We start from the raw sequence: 24,628 nt of genomic DNA, 5'->3' as shown, positions 1-24,628 counted from the left end.
GACACTTTAAATATAAAAGCCCAGTCCTTCTGCTCTGAAGGGGTATACGTTGTCAGTAGAGGTGTCTGGCAGTAACTTCCTCCCTTCTCCCCATAAAAGCAGATGTAAGCTCGGCCAAGTGTGTACATGTATGGGGAGGTCAGAGGAGTAGCTGTCAGCTGACAACAAATGGGATATGCCGCCATCATCTTGTCACCATAACCATTGTAGTTATTATTATCATCAGGCTCAGGGACCGAATGCTGAAAGAGGAGACAGATGAGTTTGCTATCCGTGTTATGACTATTCGCAGGCTTCGTCTGTATTGTAGATTATCATTAGAGCTGACAGCGTCAATAGTAACTACATTATATTTTATATACTAAGCCATGCATAACGCTTTATGACTCATCCCCTGTACGCCTTATTACCTTGTAATACAGCGTGATGTGCAATGTATTAGATATTACAGTCATGCCAGCTCCATAGAATGTAAGGAATGTCCTCGTCCTATAGGTTTCTATGGTGTATGAACACTCTGCTTAGGATTCTGATGTTATACACTTGTAAGGTCAAGTGCGCTATACAAGGGGCCTCTTAAACCTGCACATAGTACAATGGTCTCCATGGCACCCGGGTAGGTGACACCGCGACCTGCCGCCTGTAATGTGGGTGTAGATCTTCCCATCAGGAGCCATTATAAAGGGTTTATGGGACATGGGTATATAGACTCAGGGCCGGCCTTATAGTAGATGGCGCCCTGTGCAGAATATTCTTTTGGCGCCCCCCCCCCCCCGGCTAATTGTAGCCCATCCCAAGCCTATCTCTTGGAGACACACACTGTATATATACTGCTTACACAGACAGATACAGTCACATATACACATACAGACACACGGGGGAGATTCATTAAACATGGTGTAAAGTGAAACTGGCTCAGTTGCCCCTAGCAACCAATCAGATTCCACCTTTCATTCCTCACAGACTCTTTGGTTGCTAGGGACAACTGAGCCAGTTTCACTTTACACCATGTTTGATGAATCTCTCCCACAGTGTATATACTGCTTACACAGACACATACAGACACACAGTATATATATCCTGCAAACACAGACACACATACAGTCACATATACACATACCCACCACTGGGAGTTGTTGTTGTCCTACCACACAGAGCCACACAGGAGCATGCTGCGAGTTGTTGTCCTACCACACAGAGCCACACAGGAGCATGCTGCGAGTTGTTGTCCTACCACACAGAGCCACACAGGAGCATGCTGCGAGTTGTTGTCCTACCACACAGAGCCACACAGGAGCATGCTAGGAGTTGTTGTCCTACCACACAGAGCCACACAGGAGCATGCTAGGAGTTGTTGTCCTACCACACAGAGCCACATAGGAGTATGCTGGGAGTTGTTGTCCTACCACACAGAGCCACACAGGAGCATGCTGGGAGTTGTTGTCCTACCACACAGAGCCACACAGGAGCATGCTGGGAGGATTTGTCCTACCACACAGAGCCACACAGGAGTATGCTGCAAGTTGTTGTCCTACCACACAGGGGCATGCTGGGAGTTGTTGTCCTACCACACAGGAGCATGCTGGGAGGATTTGTCCTACCACACAGAGCCACACAGGAGCATGCTGGGAGTTGTTGTCCTACCACACAGGGGCATGCTGGGAGTTGTTGTCCTACCACACAGAGCCACACAGGAGCATGCTGGGAGGATTTGTCCTACCACACAGAGCCACACAGGAGTATGCTGGGAGTTGTTGTCCTACCACACAGGGGCATGCTGGGAGTTGTTGTCCTACCACACAGAGCCACATAAGAGTATGCTGGGAGTTGTTGTCCTACCACACAGAGCCACAAAGGAGTATGCTGGGAGTTGTTGACCTACCACACAGAGCCACACAGGAGCATGCTGGGAGTTGTTGTCCTACCACACAGAGCCACACAGGAGTATGCTGGGAGGAGTTGTCCTACCACACAGAGCCACAAAGGAGCATGCTGGGAGTTGTTGTCCTACCACACAGGGGCATGCTGGGAGATGTTGTCCTACCACACAGGGGCATGCTGGGAGATGTTGTCCTACCTCACAGAGCACTAACACACACAGAGCACACACAAACTCCACTAACACACACAGACAGAGATAGTTATACTCACAGTCACACTGCAGTAGTAGTGGAGGATGTCTCTGCCCATGAGGAGAAGCAGGTAGAGCGGAGGATCACACTGCTGATGTCTCCGTCGGGGGAGGGGGCGGGGTTATGGGCCTCTGTGAGCTGGGAGACGCTGTGGGGGGCGGGGGATGGGGGCCAGGCTGCAGTCACATGTCTGGGGAGAAGAGCTTCCTCGGCTGCTGTGCAGAGGCAGGGCCGGATTTATGGCCTCAGGGGGACGCAGGTGGCGCCGCCTTCCTGCCGGGAGTGCACAGCGCCCTGTGCGGCCGCACTGCTCGCACACCCCTAAGGCCGGCCCTGTATAGACTGTATATCCACCATTCACTACAACTTTTTTTTTTTTTTTTTTTTTTGATGGGCTTGTTTTTTTACGGGTTGTACTAATAATGGCCCCAGTTTGGGGTTAATATAACTTACTCATTTCTTTGGAGCAGTTAGTGAAAAAAAATGCTATTCATGTCAATGTTATTCAGTAAAAATAAGATAGTACTTTTATTCTCTGGGTCAGTCCTCTAACAGTGAAACTGAGGTACACCCTCATCAATAGGCACTGAATGACGTGACCAGTGTGATGGGTTATCCTGCTGCAGTCCTGCCAGCCCCTCGCCACACATTGTGGATCAGGATTATTGATCCAGACATAGTAGTAGCTCGCCATGTCGTAGTGAAGTGTGCCCAGACACAAATAAAAAGCGTCCTGTGTAACTCAATGCTGGGAACCATGCAGCATTAAAATTTAAAGGGAAGATTAGGAAGAAGTGTTTGTCTGCCCTCTTACTGAAATAGCTCCAGCCTTGTCTATAGGTCCTATCTGTAGATCTGCACTGTGCTCCTAATGCGGCGGTGCCCGACCCCGGCCATAGGCGGTGCCCGACCCCGGCCATAGGCGGTGCCAGACCCTGGCCATAGACGGTACCAGACACTGTTCACACTGGGTTTATTGGCAGGAAGAGCTGTCAGGAAGGATGTTTTTTTTCTTAATTCCAATAGAGGAGATTTGCCAATATGTAATTGTCTAATAATACACAGCCTTATACACAGTCAGGCCAGGTTCACACTATGTGAAAACAACAGCCGTATTTCATAACAACGACCATTATTTCACAAATACCAGCCGTTGTTGGCACAACTATGGCTGTTTTATGAAATACGGCTGTTGTTTTTACAGTGTGAACCTGGCCTCATACCTAGCCTGATACACAGCCATACACAATGATACACATACACAGTGATACACAGCCTGATACACATGCACAGTGATACACAGCATGGTACAGCTATACACAGAGATACACAACGACACTCAGTCATTTACAGCCTGAGGCTATGTTCCCACACAGTATTTTTGCTCAGTATTTTGGTCAGTAATTTGCAATAGAAACCAGGATGGCAAATAACAGCCGTTATTTCAAAACAACAATTATTGTTTTTAAAAAACGTCTTGTTTGTCATTAATCGGCAGCCGTCCACTAAATTTCAGCAGTGTGTGAACATAGCCTTTCTGTGTTTTGAATCCACTCCTGGTTTGGGTTCCAAAATACTGACCAAAATCCTGTGTGGAGCATAGACTTAGACTGATACTTTAAGGACACCAGATATCTGAGCAGTCAGTGAGGTATATAGCCATCCTTGAGGTGTCACACGCTGTCAGTGTATACAGCTTCTAGTCCGTTCCTATGAGGTATAATGTGCTGTCAGTGTATACCGCTTCTAGTACTTTCCTGTGAGGTATAATGTGCTGTCAGTGTATACGGCGTCTAATACTTTCCTGTGAGGTATAATGTGCTGTCAGTGTATACGGCTTCTAGTACTTTCCTGTGAGGTATAATGTGCTGTCAGTGTATACGGCTTCTAGTACTTTCCTGTGAGGTATAATGTGCTGTCAGTGTATACCGCTTCTAGTACTTTCCTGTGAGGTATAATGTGCTGTCAGTGTATACGGCTTCTAGTACTTTCCTGTGAGGTATAATGTGCTGTCAGTGTATACCGCTTCTAGTACTTTCCTGTGAGGTATAATGTGGTGTGTAGCCCCCAGTGTGATGTTATATCGGAGGATCGGCCGGTCACTTGCTAGGTGGTGAGGTCTGACCTCCACACCGGAGGTGGTTGGCTGAGATGCAGCCGGACCTTGGAGTGTTACTCTGTGACGCCAGTGCCGGGAAGGCACACAGGTGTGAGGGCATGCCTGCTTTTATTTTACAAGGCCGGTTGTACCCTTTTCCCCTGGGGTCAGTGTCGGGCTGCTATGGGGTTCCTTGGGATAGTGTAATAACGGATGGCCAGAGTGGTATAGTGACCCTCCCGGATTATCGGATCTGCCACACGGGGAAGTGTCCCAAGGTTATGGTGTGTGCTGTGTTTGTAGAAAGTGAAGAAAAATCACAGTCTTCTTAATTTAAATAGGCTTGTTGTTTACTAGAAAGTGCTTGCTTGCAGTCAGATACAAGATTATGAGGTTTCTCTTGATAAAGCACATGTTAATACACTTGACAATAGTTCCAGACAAATACTTGACAATACAGCAACCAGATCTGTAGTAGGAATATAGTAGAAGGTATAGTCGTACCGAGTGAGTAGTGTACTGAGTGATACAAAGAAGCAGAGTAACAGAGAGGAGGATGCCGTCAGAGTCTCAACCCAGGTAGCACTGTGCTCTGCCGGGATGTTGGAGGATGAGGTAGAATACTAAGAAGAAGAAGAACACCTGTGCCTGTGTATTGACCTTGAATTAGTCTTCACACCACCTTGCCCACTAGACTCGGCTGAACCTTCCTAGAGGGTGACACAGGCCCCAGACCTTGTTACCTGGGATGAGCAGAATGCTGAGGGTTTCCTGCTGACAACCGTGCTGCGAGATAGAGCAAAGTTGCAGTAAGCCTAAGAACTCTATCTAGATCAGTTCCTAGATCTTTGGCTTTGGTGGATACTGTCCTGCTCTGTGACTCTCCTAGTCCACGCCGTGGGTTGAGGTTGTCTCTGGCTTGTCCTCTCCTAAGAGGGGTTCAACGGTGCTCAGTGCTGTGTAGCATTACTGAGAAGAAAACTGAGTACTGTCTTGTATCCTTCCCATACGGGAACCTAGCTAAGACTGACTTTTGAGGGTACGGGGACCTGGCAGAGGGCCAGGGCCAAGATACGACTACTGTGGAGAGCTATCTAGCTGGCGTCCTTCCTCCACAATGTCCAACACGAAAGACTCTTGCTCCTCCTCCATCCATGTGACTTACTTCCCTAGCGTAACTAACGTGCACTGTCAGTGGGTGAAGAGTGCAATAGAAGAAGTAAGGAGAGAGTTGATAGGAGAGAAGACAGATTCCTACTAGTCCTACAGATTCATGTGACACATAAATAAACAATAACCCTTTACATCCTTCAGCTGTGCGGCTTCCAAATACACATATGTAACAGTGACATCTAGTGGCGAAACTTTAGTACTACTTTCATCACCACACGAGTACAATAAGTACAGACTTTTTTATGAAGGCTGTATAGACCTGTAACACCCGTGGTAGGACACCACATATACAGCTTCTAGTACTTTCCTGTGAGGTATGGTAGGATTGGAAGTCTCCTGATCCCTCCGTATACATGCATGCTTGTGTCGGCTAAGCATCCATATGTCCCGGATGAATTGAGTTGAGGTAAGCTGCGGACAGACTCCAGCTTATCTCCCCAAGAACATAAGGACACTATTCATGCAATATCCCAATACCCTCAGGAAGCGGCTTTCTCTTATTTTCTTCTATTTTCCTGATTCTGTAAGACGTGATCTTGTCTTGTATCCAGACAATACAATTTTTGGTGGCATAGACAATAGTGTGGGATTCATGACTCTGCATTAAGTAGCCTCCATCCTCCAGAGCTGCGTGCCAGGCAGTTGGAGAGGTGTATGTGGGCCTGCATCCCCTCCTGTTATGATATGAATGTGATGTGTAGGGATGAGGGCTCTTCTGTGTGGATGGGGAGGAGACCATGATGCCCTCCGCATGTTAATGACCTGGAATTCCTCCACTTGCCAGAATGTAGGAAGCCTTCCCCTTGTTTGCTGTACATTCCATACAGGGCAATGGAGGGAGGGAGGACCGGCCGAGGAGGAGGAGGAGGGCCGCTCAGGGCTCCAGGACAAACTTTCCCAACTCCACAAACGGTCGCAGCCCAGGAGCCGAGAACTTATCACATAGACATGAATGTAGATTTCAGAGCCATGACAGACGTGGGCAGAAGATGTTACCCCATGGGCTACTGGTAAGACCCCCACTGGGGTAATAAAAACCTTGTACATTGTAACAGATCTGTCACACTGCAGCAAAAGGGAAGGATGTAGTGTGTACTGAGAGGGCATGCAGATGTAGCAGAGAGAGGGGCACGCTGATGTAGCAGAGAGAGGGGCACACAGATGTAGCAGAGAGAGGGGCACGCAGATGTAGCAGAGAGAGGGGCACGCAGATGTAGCAGAGAGAGGGGCATGCAGATGTAGTACGAGGGCATGCAGATGTAGCAGAGAGAGGGGCACGCAGGTGTAGCAGAGAGAGGGGCACGCAGATGTAGCAGAGAGAGGGGCACGCAGATGTAGCAGAGAGAGGGGCACGCAGATGTAGCAGAGAGAGGGGCACGCCGATGTAGCAGAGAGAGGGGCACGCCGATGTAGCAGAGAGAGGGGCACGCCGATGTAGCAGAGAGAGGGGCACGCCGATGTAGCAGAGAGAGGGGCACGCCGATGTAGCAGAGAGAGGGGCACGCCGATGTAGCAGAGAGAGGGGCACGCCGATGTAGCAGAGAGGGGCACGCAGATGTAGCAGAGAGAGGGGCACGCAGATGTAGCAGAGAGAGGGGCACGCAGATGTAGCAGAGAGAGGGGCACGCAGGTGTAGCAGAGAGAGGGGCACGCAGATGTAGCAGAGAGGGGCACGCAGGTGTAGCAGAGAGAGGGGCACGCAGGTGTAGCAGAGAGGGGCACGCAGGTGTAGCAGAGAGGGGCACGCAGGTGTAGCAGAGAGAGGGGCACGCAGGTGTAGCAGAGAGAGGGGCACGCAGATGTAGCAGAGAGAGGGGCACGCCGATGTAGCAGAGAGAGGGGCACGCCGATGTAGCAGAGAGAGGGGCACGCCGATGTAGCAGAGAGAGGGGCACGCCGATGTAGCAGAGAGAGGGGCACGCCGATGTAGCAGAGAGAGGGGCACGCCGATGTAGCAGAGAGAGGGGCACGCCGATGTAGCAGAGAGAGGGGCACGCCGATGTAGCAGAGAGAGGGGCACGCCGATGTAACAGAGAGAGGGGCACGCCGATGTAGCAGAGAGAGGGGCACGCCGATGTAGCAGAGAGAGGGGCACGCCGATGTAGCAGAGAGAGGGGCACGCCGATGTAGCAGAGAGAGGGGCACGCCGATGTAGCAGAGCGGACGCTGTCAGGTATAGCAAGGTTAGGGCTTTACCTGCTGCAATTCTGGGGGAAAATATAGACTGATGTCTCCTCAGTAAGTGACAACCCCGTCTGTGCTACATCTATACTCCTTCCCATGAGAAGATGTGGATGTGATGTAGGATAGAGGCTTTGTGGGATTCCATGAAACAGAACATCTTTTACTTCAGGCTGGAGACAAAATGACCCTTGTATATTCTTATGCTGGAGGATAGACAGGAGAGCCTAGGTATCTGTCTGGGGGGCGAGCGGCCGCTCATGGCCCATGGTCAACATACCCGACATGTTTATAGTCACTAACAATGGTCGGTCTATCTATCTATCTATCTATCTCCTATCTCTTATCTCCTATCCATCTTCGCCCTTTGATTTAGCTGTCTGCATTTCCTGTTATGTCTTATGATCAGCTTTATCCTACCTTGGCAAATTGGCACACATGGCACCCCAGCTACTGAATATATCCCCCACCCATGTCCCCTTCCTAGCCCTGCTGACAATGGCTCTCTGTTCCCGATAACCCTTACATCTGGTCGGCCTCTTCTCTGGGATTCCCTCTTTCCCACGCACAGACTTATCTCCCACAGATCATCTGGTTACAATTAAAATTCTAGTTATTTATAGGGAGGTGACGAACCCCCTGACAAAGCGCTGAGCTCATTCTCCCCCCCGGATTGTTGTCCACACTGTCGGCTATGTGTGTAATGGGATTTACTGTGTCAGCACTGTTCTCTATAAAGAGTCTGGGAACCTGGGGGATTAGGGGGTTCTCCAGGAATTTGGATTGGATACTTTGTAATATATTCGGCATTATAAGCAATGGAAGTGGGGGGGGGGGGGCATAGACTTATCCATAGAAGCGGACCTCTTCTTTCCGATTTTTTTTCCTCCTTTCTAGGTTTCATGCACACAGCAGAACCAGTAAGAACATGGAGGCACTGCGGCCTGTACTAGAGCGGTAGGCGCTCCCCATGCAGCTGTAAGGTGTATGACACTGTAATGCAGGCTATAGAAGCCAGTAAAGCATGCCATATTTCTGCTCCTTATGCCTCCATAATAACATAGTACTCTGCTATAGGTGTGCTGTCATAGCTTTATGGGAGGTTGTAATTGCTGACCATTACTTGATCGCTTGGCATCCAGCAAGCCTCGTGGGCATAGACAACAACAGACAGGAGCTGCTCCATTAACATAAATGAGAAACATTACTTAGAATGCTCCATCACCTTAAAGAGGTATTTGCACAGACAGGGGGAGGCTGAACTGCGAGCATCATCTATTGTCTTCTCTATCTAATGATATGACCTTTTGCTGTACACATCACTTTACAGCAGCCTCCTCCTTATCATCACAGAGAGAACAGGAAGTCTCTCTCAGTTTCAGGCCTAGTGGTGTGAGTGAGAACTGCAAGATTTCAGGATTATTTTATAATATAGATAATATAACATATCTGATGATACATTAATTTTAAATGGCTTATCGCCGATAAAATCTAGGATTGTGAATGGTGACATCCATTGTAGGGTCTTATGGATATTACCATGGCAGAAGAAGAGTTCCTAGAAAAGTTTTTTTTTTCTCCTCTGACTCCGTCTTCTTTGCTGTTCTTTACTCATTGAGCACAGGTTACAGCTGAACCCAGAACTGCATTCACTATTCTGAAGGCTTCAGAGCAGAAATCTCACAGCATTTGTTCTGATATAGGACACTGTGTTGTAGAATCATGTAGAAGAACACATGTCTGCTGACTGAATAAAGTTATTGGTCAGGACTCTTTTAGGTGCAGCCTAATGGGCCTAGACATCTAGTATATTCCCATATAGTGAGTAATGTGTGTGCATAGCAGAGGGGTAGGAGAAGGGTGCGTGTATACACTATGCCAGTGATTTTTAACCTTTTTTGAGCCGCGGCACACTTTTTATACCTAAAAAATTCCGGGGCACACCACCAACCAAAATGGCACAAAATGACACTAAAACAGTACATATTATACATATAGTTAATAATATAGATTCTAAATGTATTTATACTCACTTAGTGTGAAACCTGGGCCTGTTCTCTTCTCCCCCCTGTGCTTCTCTCCTGTGCTTCTCTCCCCTGTGCTTCTCTCCCCCCTGCTTCTCTCCACCAAACTTCTCTCCCCCCCCCCCCTGCTTCTCTCCGCTGTTTCTCTCCCCCATCCCCAGGTTTCTCTCCCCCATGCTTCTCTCCCTGTCTCTGCCCCCATGCTTCTCTCCCCCATCCCCAGGTTCCTCTCCCCCATCCCCAGGTTTCTCTCCCCCATTGTTTTCTCCTGTTTCTCTTTCTCTCCCCCATCCCCAGGTTTCTCTCCCCCATTGTTTTCTCCTGTTTCTCTCCCCCATCCCCAGGTTTCTCTCCCCCCCTTCCTCCTCACCTCCTCCGAGATGGTCGCCGCTGCTGTCCGCCTCACCTACTGGCCGCCCATAGGGCCCGGACGTGCTCCTCCAATCAGCAGAGACCGGGAGCGTGGTGCGCTGCGGCGGGCCGTAGCGCACACGTTGATTGGATGCGTGCATCACGGCCCACCGCAGTGCACCACTCTCGCGGTCTCCGCTGATTGGATAGGAGGAGCACGTCCGGGCGCTACAGGCAGCCAGTAGGTGAGGCGGACAGCAGCAGTGGGGCAATCTGCAGGGGCACCATAGTTTGGGGAACTTTCACTAGTGTGCTGCGGCACACTGGTTGAAAATCACTGCACTATGCATTATGACTCCTGTGTGCGTGTGTTGTAAGTTATTATTGTCCCCTCCCTGACATAAGAGGATGCAGGGAGGAAGCTTTCCATTGTCCGCCGTCATGGATGAAGCCTGCTGTTTCCTGCGTTGCGCTCTCATCCAGAAGGGGTCACACGCTGCCACTTGACCCCTCTATGATTCACCCCCGGCCCGGAAACCTGTCTGAGAACACAATGTCCGCTGCCCTCATAGCTGAATGGGTCCGCGGGGAGATCCAGAAATGACAGAACATATTGTGACCGTAAACAGTAAAATGGCGGCTTCCTGTATGGAACGACGGTCGGTTATTGTCTCACAATACTCCATAGAACTAATGGCGGGTCAGGGGTTTGACTGTATGACTGAGGGCTGTGGCCTATGGCTGTATCCATATTTTCCAGGACTCCCTAGGGCAGCATCCAACTTCTTCAGCCACAGGAAATCAAATTCTGTACGATCAGACTCAAATTAGATCTCATTCTTTACCCATAACCCTTAAAGGGGAAATCCGGTGAAAAAGATTTTTTTAACAAATCAACTGGTAGAAATTATAGAGATTTGCAATTTACTTCTATTCAAAAATCTTCCAGTACTTATCAGCAGCTGTATGTCCTGCAGGAATTGGTGTATATTCCTTCCAGTCTGACACAGTTCTCTCTGCTGCCCCCTCTGTCCATTTCAGGAACTGTCCAGAGCTGGAGAGGTTTTCTATGGGGATTTGCTACTGCTCTGGACAGTTACTGACATGGACAGAGGTGGCAGCAGAGAGCACTGTGTCAGACTGGAGAGAATACACCACTTCCTGCAGGACATACAGCAGCTGATAAGTAGTGGAAGACTTGATATTTTCAATACAAGTAAATTACAAATCTATATAACTTTAAATTACAAATCTATATAACTGACACAGGTTGTTTGAAAGAAAAAAATCATTTGAGTTCCCCTTTAAGATGAGTGGAAATACAGAGAATTCCCCTAACCTTTTCTTTCTCTCTCTTGCAGCACCTGTAACAGTCTGGATGGTGGTAGCGACTATGTGAAGGTAAGGATCACTCCGTCCCTTATGGACGTATGTTTATCCTATGTCTGCCACCTGCGCCATCACTCCGAGGAATGGCAGCACCCAGTACACAACCCATGACATCAGTCTGCTGAGGTCAGGTCACATAGGGAGAAGCTGTAGACGGCAGTAGCCATGTTTACTGCACGTACTGAAGGTCCTTATTACCAATAATAGTGGCGGCTCCTCTTCTCTACTACAACTTGGAAACAATCATATGTCGGTATTATACAGAACCCTATGACTAGCACACAGTTATATAGTTTTCTATCATGACAACAGTTAAAGGGGTAGTGATGGGGTAATGTGTTTCCATGTGGATTAAGGAGTCTTATAGGTCAGACAATGCTTCCTGAGAAAAAAGATATGCAAATAAGCTGTCTGCCAATAGTAAGGCTCTCTAGTGCCTCTAGAGGTAGCTACCCTGTAAGTCAGGGTATCTGACCCATAAAAAGTGCTGAAGATTGTCAGCCGCAATCTCCTCTAAGGGTTCTATTACATGGAACAATAATCAGCCGAATTGGCCCTATCCGGCCGATTATCACTCCGTGTAATAAACACAACCATCATCGGCTGATTGTTGATATAGGTTTGGACCTATAATTGTCGAGTGACGAACGCGCATGGCTATGTGTAATAGCGGTGGGCAGCCGGTGATTTCCAAACTCTATAAATCACCTATCCATGCTGCAGGGCTCCTCTTGCGGTCTTCTTCCCGGGTCCTGCGCGCTCCAGCTTCAGAGCGGCCTGTGATTGGCTGAGCGGCTTGTCAGTTAAGACAGGCCACTCTGAAGCTGCAGTGCGCCGGACCCAGTAAGAGGAGACCTTCAGCATGGATAGGTAATGTATAGAGTTTAAGCAAGGGCTGCAAGGACATCTGTAACGATGTCCATGCAGCCCTTGTTAAACGAATATCAGGTCGTGTAATAGGCCCAGTAAACGAGCACCGATCTAGTTATTATCGGGCCCCCATCAACCCGTGTAGTAGTACCCTAATAGACTTAGGGCAGAGTAGAGTCCTACAAATGAGTGAAAATTGGGGTGCATATGGAGGTGAGCGGGTCCCACTGCAAAGATTGAAAGGGTAATGGTTAACACCATCACAGCCCTAACAATGACCTTCATACTCTTGATACCTCATTTCTTTTTGGGTTAACGTAGATCACAGGTGTCAAACTCAGGGCTCCCCCGTTATTGCAAAACTACAATTCCCACCATGCCTGGACAGCCAAAGCTAAAGCCAAAGTCGGGCATGATGGGAAGTGTAGTTTTGCAACGACTTGAGGGCCTGAGTTTGACACCTCTGAAGAGAGTGACTGTACAGGTTCTCCCTAGGAAGGGATGCAACTAACCTGCACACATTACAGATGCCCGTACATCTTCCATAGTCGCCGGCCAAATTTTCGTTGTCTCTCCCAATCCCTTTATTCACATGAATATTGGCCTCGTGTATTCTGAATGGGGAGAGGGGAGGTAGGCTGCTGCCAGACACCTATGGGGTAGGGTTATTTCTCTGAATGCAACAGGGTCAGACAGTAGAAATCAAACATGCCTGACCCTTCTCTATCGGGGTTGGAAGGCCTACATGTACATTAGACAGTTGGCTGGTCCCTCCATAAACAGTGGGGTTGACCCCCACGTTTTACTAATGTGTATGGAGGCTTAAAGGGGTAGTTCACCATAAAAATATCTTTCTTTCAAATCAACTGATTCTAGAAAGTGTCAGAGATTTGTAATTTACGTCTATTAAAAAAATCTCTAGTCTTCCAGTACTGATCAGCTGCTGTATGTCCTGCAGGAAGTGGTGTATTCTTTCCAGTCTGGAGAGCAGGAGAGGTTTTCTACAGGAATATGCTACTGCTCTGCACAGTTCCTTACATGGACAGAGATGGCAGCAGAGAGCACTGTGTTAGACTGGAAAGAATACACCAGGACATACAGGACATACAGCAGCTGATATATACTGGGAGACTGGAGATTTTTTTTAATAGAAGTAAATTACAAATCTCGGGCACTTTCTGCCAACAGTTGATTTCCAAGACAAAAATTTTTGGTGAACAACCCCTTTAATAAACCTCATTGAAATGAAACCAGGATGTTGAGGGCCTCACAGATGGGGGGTCCATAAAAGATGTATTGAGACATGCCAGGGGTGAAGAACATGGAAAGTCATTGGCTCAGACGCGGGTTCAAAGCCAAGGCAAGGGTCAGGGTCACATAGACAAAGCTTGAGAAGTATTCGGTCATAACAAAGTCAATCAGCCTAAGTGCTATTATACTATGGAGCCAATTACGTAGGGGCAAAGGAGCAACTAAACCGTGCGGCAAGTGTGATCCCTGAGGACAGAGCTCCTAGTATGTTATAGGAAGAAAGACGGTGAGCACATTATAGGGACACACCAGGGAAAGCTGATATTGTGTTACACATAGTGCAGGGTCTGATGGGGTGCAGCATGGCTTCTGTCTCTGCTCTCCACCCCCTCAGGCCCAGCACTAAGCAGTATACAGTATACTATTTTTTTTCCTAGAGTGTTCCTTTAAGACATTAAGCATCACCTGGGGAGCTATATTTCTAAAAAAAAAAAAAAAAAGAAATGCCCCGAGAGAGTAGAAGTCGTCATCCAGTGTAGACGCTGGGGTACTATAGTATGCAGCCTAATGAGTTCTCTTCCGCTCGGCCACCCGGAGAAGTTCCACTGGAGATGAGAGCACGGCTTTTGTGAGTCTCTGTGCCGCCACATGTCCGCTCGCATTTGTCGCAGCTTCACAAAATAGAGCATCTGTCAAGTAAATCTGGGCCAATACGGACAGACACTTGTCTGTAGACTTACCCCTGCCAAGTACTGAGCCCTGTGAATTTACCAAACTTGGCAACGAGCAGAAATGTCGCTTCCTACCAGCTATGACATGTATAGCGGAATATCGCTGCTATTAATGGAAGTCATACCGCCAAACAGTAGTCATGAATCAGATGGATTATATATTCTAACCAAACTGAATTTTCATATAATAAAGTATATATAGGGCAGTATTTTAAAGGGACATTACTTGAACACTATATGGCGGTATAATGTGAGCTGTATAGGGCAGTATTATAAGGAATCTTTAATGGAGCATTATTTGGGAACTATATGGTGGTATAATGTAGGTTTTATAGGGCAGTATTATAAGGGATCTTTAATGGAGCATTATTAGAGCACTATATGGCGGTATAGTGTGAGCTGTATAGTGTGAGCTGTATAAGGCAGTATTAGAAGGGATATTTAATGGAGCATTACTTGTTCACTATATGACGGTATAATGTGGGTTGTATAGGGCAGTATTATAAGGGATCTTTAATGCAGCATTATTAGGGCACTATATGGCGGTATAATGTGGGTTGTATAGGGCAGTATTATAAGGGATCTTTAATGCAGCATTATTTGGGCACTATATGGCGGTATATTGTAGGCTGTGTAGGGCAGGATTATGCGGACTCTTTAATGGAGCATTATTAGGGCACTATATGGAGGTATAATTTTTAAATATTTTTTTATTTTTTATTTTTTTAAAGGAAGGTATCCGACCTTTTTAAAGAAATATTAGGTGCCATGCAGCAACTAAGATGTTTAGTTGGATTAAATATATATATATATATATATATATATATATATATACACATGCACACACTCACAGGTGTAAATAGCTTCTACATGTTCTCGGTGACCTGGATACCAATGTGAGATGCTCCCGGTGACCTCACATTCCTGCCCTGCCCCCCACCAGTAATAAGTTCATTCATTCACACACGTAGTAGTCCTCCTTCCCTGCCCAAAATCCCTAGAAAGGGGGAGGTGTAAGCCTGGAGAGGCGGAAAGAGAATTGGGAGATAAGAACAGAGAAAGAGAGGGAGGGAGGAGGGGAGATAGGGAGGAGAGGCTATAGCCATAGCTGAATGTCTATGAGCGCCGGCCGGGCTCCTCCCATGATGCTCTTTTGACAAGGGATGAGGTAATGCTTGAAGCATCAGTCTGCAATCCAACAGCAGCATCAGCACCAGTAGCCAAGATCAGCTGTAGCTGCCGCGCTGCATGCACCCGGCCAACAAGGGATCTATTACAACTATACGTCCGGTCAGGATTTTACTTCTTTCTTTGCATTTGGATGGAGGATTTGGTTTCAGCATGACTGAAAGGTGCAGCCTATGGAGTGCCCTGTCAGCGGCGGCATGCTGCTTCTACCGGGGGTCTTTCATGCAGGTGCAGGTAAGGAACCGCATGAGCAAGTGTGGCTAAATTCTCTGTATATCCGTCATCTATCAATCTCTCCATCAGTCCATTTATGCAGCAGGTGAGATACACAGGTAAACCGTGCCCAGGTAGAGGGGCATGACACGATGTCCACAGCTGAGGGGGTCCACCATGGGTCTTGCAGGGGTCCACCATGGGTCTCCTCACTTCTCTGTACTGAAAGTTAATAGACGCAGGATGCATTTATTGTAGGGATTAAAGTTGGTGTAGAAATTGTGGATAGAGACGGGGTAGACTTTATGTTCTATGAGGGACATCACCTAAATAAGGATTCTGGGCAAAGCAGTTAAGACGATGGCACGGCACAAGACAATGCTACCTGCTTGCCAAAGGGGGGAAGTTTCTGGGTCCAAGGTGGATCCCGAAACCGGTTCAGGCTGGAATCACCTGTGCGGTTTTATTGAGCCGGAGCCAGGTATACATGTAAGAAGGAAGGACTTCTATGTCTCCATCCACTTCTGCATGTGTGTGTTTTAGCCATATGGTGACGTCATTGCTTCTGGTACAGACAGCGCTGGGTTAAACATGTGGGTAGATGTGGTCATACATGAACACTGCAAGCACATCGATCCCCATGTCATCACCATTCAATCAATATTCTCCAATGACGTCATCTAATGGCATGTAGGCAGGGGGCATGGGGAACATTATTGCGTGGGCAAAGAATCACTTTTCCTAAAAAAAATAAAAAATATATAGGATTTTTAAGGTATAAAGTCATTTTATTGGGTGCCATGATTTAGTATGGAACATTGGGGGTTAATAAAGTATGTTGTGAGTGATATGTTACACTACATAATGTTACATGATGTAATGCCTCGCCGCGTTGTATCTGATATTATTTAGTGTCGCCCTGCGGCAGAAGGTGCCCTGTCCTTAGATGAAAGTTACGGATGAGCGAGATTGAAGCCCGGAGTACATGTATCCATCTGGCATGGAGAGGGTTACTGAGGATGGGTGATAGAGCAATGAATGAATGACTGGGTGTTACTCCGGTGACGTCATCATCTCTGCACCTCCGCCAATAGCTTATTACCATGTTCTTAGAGCAATGACATCATTTCTAACCAATGGCAGCCCAGACAGCATATGCAGTGCCCTGAGATTGGGGGTGAGCTCAGGACCCCCAAATGAAACAAGCCAGGAGAAAAATCACCCCAGGTGTATTGGGGCTATTTTTCCACTACATATCAGTACGTGATAAGCGGCTTCAGGGAGTGGTATGGAAAGAAGATGTTCATTATTAGATGCAGGATAGGGTTAAATGACTGAACCCATGTGTTGTGCTGCAACCATCGCGGCGACAGCGTCCTCAGGGGAGAGATCAGACACCACGTCCCCTCAGGACACCGTCAGATGTGCAAAGAGAAATGAACCAGAAACATGGAGCATTTACAAGCGGGGTAACCCCAGGGCACCAGCAATATTCTCCCTCAATACGGGCATTTACAAGAGGGGCAACCCCCATGGTACCAGCAATATTCTCCCTCTATACGGGCATTTACAAGAGGGGCAACCCCCATGGTACCACAATATTCTCCCTCTATACAGGCATTTACAAGCGGGGTGACCCCATGGTAGCAAGCAGCAATATTTTCCCTCAAAACGGGCATTTACAAGTGGGGCGACCCCATGGTAGCAGCAATATTCTCCCTCAATACGGGCATTTACAAGCGGGGTGACCCCATGGTACCACAATATTCTCCCTCTATACAGGCATTTACAAGTGGGGCGACCCCATGGTAGCAGCAATATTCTCCCTCAATATGGGCATTTACAAGTGGGGCGACCCCATGGTAGCAGCCATATTCTCCCTCAATACGGGCATTTACAAGTGGGGCGACCCCATGGTAGCAGCAATATTCTCCCTCAATATGGGCATTTACAAGAGGGGCGACCCCATGGTAGCAGCAATATTCTTCATCACTATGGCAGCACCCAATATTGGTTATTTGGGTGGATGGTTGTGTTATTCTAATAGTAATATTCCTATAGCACATCTATCCTTCATCTCCATCCAGAAGCATAGTCAGCACAGACTCCCCCTCTCCACGGCCCCTCCTTATCCGTGTAGTAGTAAAATCAATGGATGGATGGTGAGGGATTGTGGCAGTAGACAGACCTGGTAAGAAGGAAGTTGTCAGACCGCACAGAGAAGCCGCAGCCTTGACAGGAGTGGGTTGACATGGCAACGGTATCTACTTAAGCCGCGGCCCCTCCAGGGAATATTTAGGCTGAATGTCCCCACCAGTAATTAGAGCCGCCGCCTCCTCCTCTCCGTGCCCCCTCAGTCACAGCATGGCCAGGGCGGCAGGATAATGGGGCCGCGCTGTGCAGAGGTGGTCTAATAGAGAGACAAGGGGTCCAAAGAGCTGGCAATTATTCTGTACAGTCCCAGCACTAAGGGGACAATAGTACAACCGCTATATATAATAGCGCCATCTATTAGAGAACCCATATAGTAGTGCTAGATAGTCAGCACAAAGGTATGGCTACTATGTCCAATACAAAATGGCTTCACTAAATCCATACTGTGTCCCTTTATAGTCCCGTCATTGCATGTAATGTTTGGGGTCTTATAAGGAGACCTCTCTGGGTCAAAGGGGGAGGGTGAATATGGAAGAAAATGCTGGTATAAGGCCAGTTTATCATGACCCTGGTGGAAATATTATGTACAATGTAATTGATATAGGGATAAATGTGGGTGTAAATCGCATGGCTGCCTTATTACTTGTGGCCGTATATCTGAAGCATCTGCTTAGAGACCCTACACGGATGGCTACGAGGTCTTTATATGGGGACACGAATACAAAAATATTGTTGGTTGGACAGCGGCCTAAATCTTGTGAGATCACTTCCAGGGAATGATTTATGGTAGTATGGCCGCCCATAGAGCCAGCATCACATATAGTAACAGCAGGGACCAAGGGGCTATTCCCAGCCCAGACTATTATGGCCGACCCACAAATGTCAGATTGATAAGTCCCACCTCTAGGACTGGCACCTATGCTTGGTTGTGCCATCCTAGAGGGAGGTGCTTTAAATGTTACCCCCGTATATGTAATGCTATGCATATGGGGTAAAATGCTGCAATATCTCCCATAATACCCTCTAATAAGATTTATGCTAATGCTTTTGGCCAGTGTTGCATATAGTTACAGCCCCCTTGGACCCTGAAAAGCTTCTTTTTTATAAGTCCTGGTGGAGATATTATGTGCGGTGCAATTAATATGGGGGCAATGCGGGTGTAAATCACATGATGTGAGCAGCTGCCGGGCAGAGGACCTCCGATATACTTTAATTAATGTGGTGATGGGCGGGAAGGAGATGTTTCTGCTTCTGTAATTTCCCAGTGGGCTCACTAGCTGCGAATACGTTACATGTAAGCGATCTCCAGTCTGGATTAAACAGCTCCATTTTATACAAATCTCCCAAGACTCCAAATAATAGGATTGTAAATTCAGATAAATGTGCCGGAGTCACGTGGCGAACCCGACATATGATCAGAACGGTCACTTGTACCCGGCCCTTTCAGCCATGTCTAGTTTTATCCTTCTCTGGGAAAGCTGGGTGACAACCAATATGGCCGCCAGAGTAAATCCGCCCAGTTGTGTATTGGCATCAGTGTCGGTGTTACCTTTCCCATATGTAAAATGGTACAAAGAGCTTACAATCTAATCAAGGCTGTGCTGTAGTGATCCAGCTGACTCAGCCCATGGCGTCATTGCTTTTCCATGGTGGGAGGCAGCGGGGGCCGTGCACGGGTGATCGGCTCAGGTGTTCCCGTGGCCACAAAAGCTCATTACAATGCAGACGATGCCTCTAAACCGTCTGTATTATTCAAGAAGCCAGAGCAGCTTTGATGCGATTTTCTGCAGAGGGAGATTATCTGGTGCTGGCGTGGGCTATGGCGGAGACTAGAAGCTGCCACCTGGACTGATAAAGAATAAAGGCCTTAATTCTCTTCTGCTATAAACCTATTGCCTGCAACACACACTAATAGTCAGATCTGTGTCCTCCATATGTGAAAGGGAATTACCAGCCAGCATTAAATGGCTAATGCTGATCCTGTTAGACGGGGGTCACGTAGCTCTTCTGTATAGGTGGGGAATTACACATTTCTATGGTTTTCTTGCTTTTTGAGCAATACAGTAAAATCCTAAGTTTGACTGTCAGGTCTTGGGATGAAGATCAGTGATGTCGTTGTGACAGTGACATCACATAACTCAATTAATTCTTAAGGGAGCAGATGAAATCTGCTTAATTTTACGCTACAGATGAATATACAAAATGGACAGAAGTAAGATCATGTACCCCCCCCCCCCCCCACACACACACACACACACACACACACCTCCTTGGATATGGGTTTCCTGGTTGCCAAAGTGGCATAGGTATAGGGCAGGGGCAGGGAACCATGGCTCTCTAGCTAAAGCTTTGGCTGTCCAGGCATGATGGGAGTTGTAGTTTTGCAACAGCTGGAGAGCCAAGGTTCCCTACCCCTGGTATAGTGGGTGCAGAGGTAGTAGTCACACAAGGTCCTGTTATCTGAAGGGACCCAATGCATTTAAATTACCCATCTAAAAGTATATATATTTGCTTCAGTGTGTGTGTTGTGTGTGTGTGTGTGTGTGTGTATATGTATGTATGTATGTATGTATGTATGTATGTATGTATGATATATATATATATATATATATATATATATATATATATATATATATATATATATATATATATATATATATATATATAATTTTATAGGGATATTCCCATTTCAAGATGTTTTTCCCTAACCACAGGATAGGGCATAACAAGCTGGTCACGGGGGTCTGAGCCAGGGTCCCCCACCAATCCCAAGAACAATTGTTTCTGGAGCGGATAATTGCGCTTTGGCAATGTTTGGTCCTGAACTCGCCAATGTTTGATGACCCCATAGAGAATGAATGGAACACTGGCCATGTACAGGCACAGTTTAGCCCCATTCTCTGGATTGGTTGTGGTTCCAGCCATTGGACCCCCACTGATCGGCTTGTTATCACATAGGGGATAACAGCTTGAAATAGGAACACCCATATATTAGGCTATGTTCACACATAGTATTTCCGTCAGTCTTATTTCTATCAAAACCAGGAGTGAGTTAAAAATATGGAAACTAGGCAAATCTTTCCATTTTAATTTTGCCCTCTCAATTACACTCCTGGTTTTGGTTGAAAAACTACTGACCAAAACACTGACGGAAATACTATGTGTGAACATATTATTGTGAGAACCAAACCATGGAGAGTAAGCTTTGATAAAGAACCACAGGTTCGAAACGTGCTGGATTCTTATGTTGTTCAAATTAGCCGACAGTGAATGAAGATTTAAACAAATATTAGGTGTCGGAGTATTGGATGTTCCATCGAACAAGCTTGTATCTAAAATTGCTGGCACTCCAACTTTACATTGCTCACATGCCCCTCATCTAGTATCTATTATATATGCATGTTGCTGGGTTGATCTATAGTCGTGTGGCTCTACAGCGGTTGCAAGACTACAACTCCCAGCTGAGAGTTGTGGTTTTGCAGCAGATGGAGAAGCACAGGTTGGAGGAGGCTTCTGTATGATGTTACATGTAGAACTCATGTTCTTGCAAGACCAACCATAAGTGAATGTGATGTTGGCAGAATAGCGATTATGAAGGCATTAGAGACAGTAGTGATGGATCCTTCCAGGTTTTCAGCCAGCAGTCCATCCTTTGAGTTCTCCTCAGATGGTGAATATAGTCCACTGATGCCTCAATATGTTAACACGTTGATGCCAAAACCAAGAACGGCACCAGCCATCTTCCCATCTGCCCATACCAGTCCTGACAGCACATGTCCACATGAATACAGAAGCTGCTGTGTTCCCGTAGCCTTGGTCTGTAGGGGAGAATCGCTGACTTTGATCCAGAAAGCTTTGCATTAATAGGGTGTGAAGTTACATTTTAGGGTGAAGGATGAAATTGGAATCTTCTCCTATAAATATTACACACTGTGCTCTTTGAAGTCGTATAATCGCATTTTGCTCAATATGGGATGGATGAAGTGGTACATATCTTATAACGTGCTTCATGTTCCCTTAGTTCTCGAAGGAGAAGTACATCTTGGATACTCCACCGGAGAAACTGCATAAAGAATTGGAAGAAGAGCTGAAGCTGAACAGCTCGGACCTGCGCAGCCACGCCTGGTACCATGGACGCATACCACGAGAGGTAGTGTGCCTTTTAACCTCGGTCATGGTCTCCACTTTTCTTGCTAAACCACGATGATTGAGTAACTTGTCCATGTTCTTCCATTGTCTTAGGTGTCGGAGAGCTTAGTGCAGAGAAATGGGGACTTTCTCATCAGGGACTCATTGACCAGTCTGGGTGACTATGTACTGACCTGTCGATGGAAGAATGAGCCTTTACATTTCAAGATCAACAAGGTGATGGTGAAAACCAGTGACAGCTACACCCGTATACAGTACCTTTTCGAACAAGAGAGCTTCGACAACATCCCGGCCCTGGTTCGCTTTTATGTCGGTAGCCGACGGGCAGTCTCGGATCAGAGTGGTGCACTCATCTATTGTCCTATCAATCGTACATTTCCACTACGATACCTGGAGGCCAGCTATGGGCTATCCCCGGGCAGGCAGGGCTCGCAGAGCCCACAGAAGGGACATATGAAGAGAAGAAGCATCACCATGACCGATGGACTCACTGCAGACAAGATCACTAAGAGCAATGGCTGCCCAAACAGGTATGGACATACCCATATTCCTAGTGTCTTATGCACTAAGGTGGCCATACATATATTGGTAGAATTGGGCATGTCAATCCTTTCTTCACACAAATGATAATGGGAGGTAAGATGCTACTACAGTAGCCAAGCAGCTAGTCAAACGTGAATGGATAGGTAGTAGGGATAGCTGTTGAAAGTATACGGCCAGCATAACTCTCTAAGGACGTAGCCACAAGTTTCATATTTCTTCAGAAGCCTGAGGAATGGGAGATGGGTTGTGGATCAGCAGATTGCTAACCATTTTAACCATCCATTTTTTTTTACTTCGCTGGTCCGTGTAGAAAGGCAGGTTCCAGCATCTCCATCTTTATATTCTATATAATGTTTTTTTTTTGTTTTTTTTTTCTAGCACCTCCTCCCCACATCACAGAGACATCATCAGGAGCTGTGCCGTCAGTGTGGACCAAATCCAAGACCTCCACTCTCCAATGTCCCCTATTTCGGAGACTCCCGGATCCCCGGCCTATAGTACAGGTATGTATCATGGTGATATAAGTCTGTAAGGGCTCTATTACACAGGGTGTTTATGGGTCGAAGTGGCGGACATGTAATAGGGATAGGAATCAACTGACAAATGAGCAAACTTTAGTTTGGCTGTACGGCTGATTGCCCTATGGGATGTATGTAAAGACTCTATAAGCAAGCACTCATCATGGAGATCGGCGCGCATCTTCACAAGGCTGGACCAGACATACATCCCTTCCTAGTAATCATCCGTCAGCCGTACATCTGAACTAGCATTTGCTCTGTATGTTTAATGGGGCCCTTAGTAAGTTTCTAACATCAAAAGATGGTGATAGCATTCACCCTTATGTCTATGTATTAACCGTTTCATATCTGCCCTTGTTCAGTTGTCAGGGTGAAGCCCCAAGGGACTCCAGCACCAAGTGTAACTCCAGGTTCCCCAGTCATAAGACGCTCCAGCGAACCTTATGTGAATCCAGCAAATAACAAGGCCACATTAAACATGGCTGAAAGTACCCATTCCACTCCCAGTCACGGATACCCACAAATCTCCCCTTCACCCTCTATAAACAGTTACAGCGACCCCGATAATGGACATTATTGCCAGCTCCGCCCGGCCTCCCCGACACACGACACGCACAACAAACCTTTGCCACCCAAAAGTTACGTGGAGAGGTTAAAAGTCGATGAAGGCGTCAGGGCAGGTGTCACCCGTATGGTGGACGATACCGACAAGGACAGACTCTCTTTTATTACCCCAAGCGTAGAAGTCAAATCTTCTTTCAACCCATCGGCCTTCAAGTCCATGCTGATTCCTGCAGACAATAAACCCCTGGAGATGTGTATCCTGAAGAAGGTCAAAGAGCTGTTCTCTGAGGTGGATGCAAAGACTATTGCCAAGCACATCACCAAAACGGACTGTGAGGTAAGGACATGACCATCTCATATAATAACCTAATAGTCATCATAGAACCTAGTCCTTCAAAGTCCACACCTTCTAAGTGTGAGTCCAGACACTGTGGATGGAAATAGCATTGAGTCAGAGGAAGATGATATTTTTAGTAATCTCCATGATGTCACTATGATGTCATCCCCGTCTCTTTCCGATACTCCTGAAGGAGAGTGATTGCTGTCCTCATGTTTATTATGATCCCCCGCAGGAATACTTCCCACTAGATGAGGCGACAATCTATTTGCAATTAGGAGAGATTAATCTCCATCTTTGTGTTGCTCCCAGGTTGCCAGGATACTCGGTGTTACCAAGGAGATGCAGAGGACCATGGGAGTCAGCTCCGGCATGGAGCTCCTGACGCTGCCGCATGGCCGCCAGCTGCGACTTGACCTTCTGGAAAGGTGCGTAGGGATCAGACTTAATTCATGGCATCTGTCTGGGATGTGAATGGCGTCACGCTGAACTGCAAAAACAACATATCTGCCGCAAAGGACATCCTGCTCCATCATTGAACAGACAGAGGCCTTATTAGTCATTGAAGAAGTAGGACAGGCCTATTCTCATAGTGCCATACACATCCATTAAGTTCAATATGGGACAGAAGGGCCAATGTCAGAACCTGGCCTATGCCAAGGCCCAATGCCCCTCTGATAAAGATGCTAAATTCTATACATGTCCATCAAGTTCAAATTTTGACAGAAGGTGAAAGGGTTCTGTGACCTCTGGGGTGTTGCT

At 47.0% G+C, this 24,628-nt stretch overlaps 1 protein-coding gene across 5 annotated transcripts in view; it reads left to right on the top strand.

Annotated features, from left to right (window-relative positions):
* Nucleotides 1–24,628, top strand: part of SH2D3C (SH2 domain containing 3C) — a 45,945-nt gene that overhangs the window by 17,460 nt on the left and 3,857 nt on the right. For 4 of the 5 annotated variants that reach the window (XM_069943033.1, XM_069943035.1, XM_069943032.1 and 1 more), the window contains 6 exons: nucleotides 11,321–11,360; nucleotides 21,777–21,905; nucleotides 21,998–22,434; nucleotides 22,826–22,950; nucleotides 23,328–23,866; nucleotides 24,179–24,294. In XM_069943033.1, the coding sequence (XP_069799134.1) occupies nucleotides 11,321–11,360; nucleotides 21,777–21,905; nucleotides 21,998–22,434; nucleotides 22,826–22,950; nucleotides 23,328–23,866; nucleotides 24,179–24,294 (1,386 nt within the window). Of the gene's footprint in view, nucleotides 1–6,243; nucleotides 6,414–11,320; nucleotides 11,361–21,776; nucleotides 21,906–21,997; nucleotides 22,435–22,825; nucleotides 22,951–23,327; nucleotides 23,867–24,178; nucleotides 24,295–24,628 lie in introns of those variants that run through there. The other variant, XM_069943037.1, reaches the window with a different exon arrangement.

Source organism: Dendropsophus ebraccatus, chromosome 10 (genome assembly GCF_027789765.1).
Source record: "Dendropsophus ebraccatus isolate aDenEbr1 chromosome 10, aDenEbr1.pat, whole genome shotgun sequence".
NCBI lineage: Eukaryota > Metazoa > Chordata > Amphibia > Anura > Hylidae > Dendropsophus > Dendropsophus ebraccatus.
The sequence above is the reverse complement of the archived record's forward strand: the minus strand, read 5'-3'. Positions and strand labels throughout refer to the sequence as shown.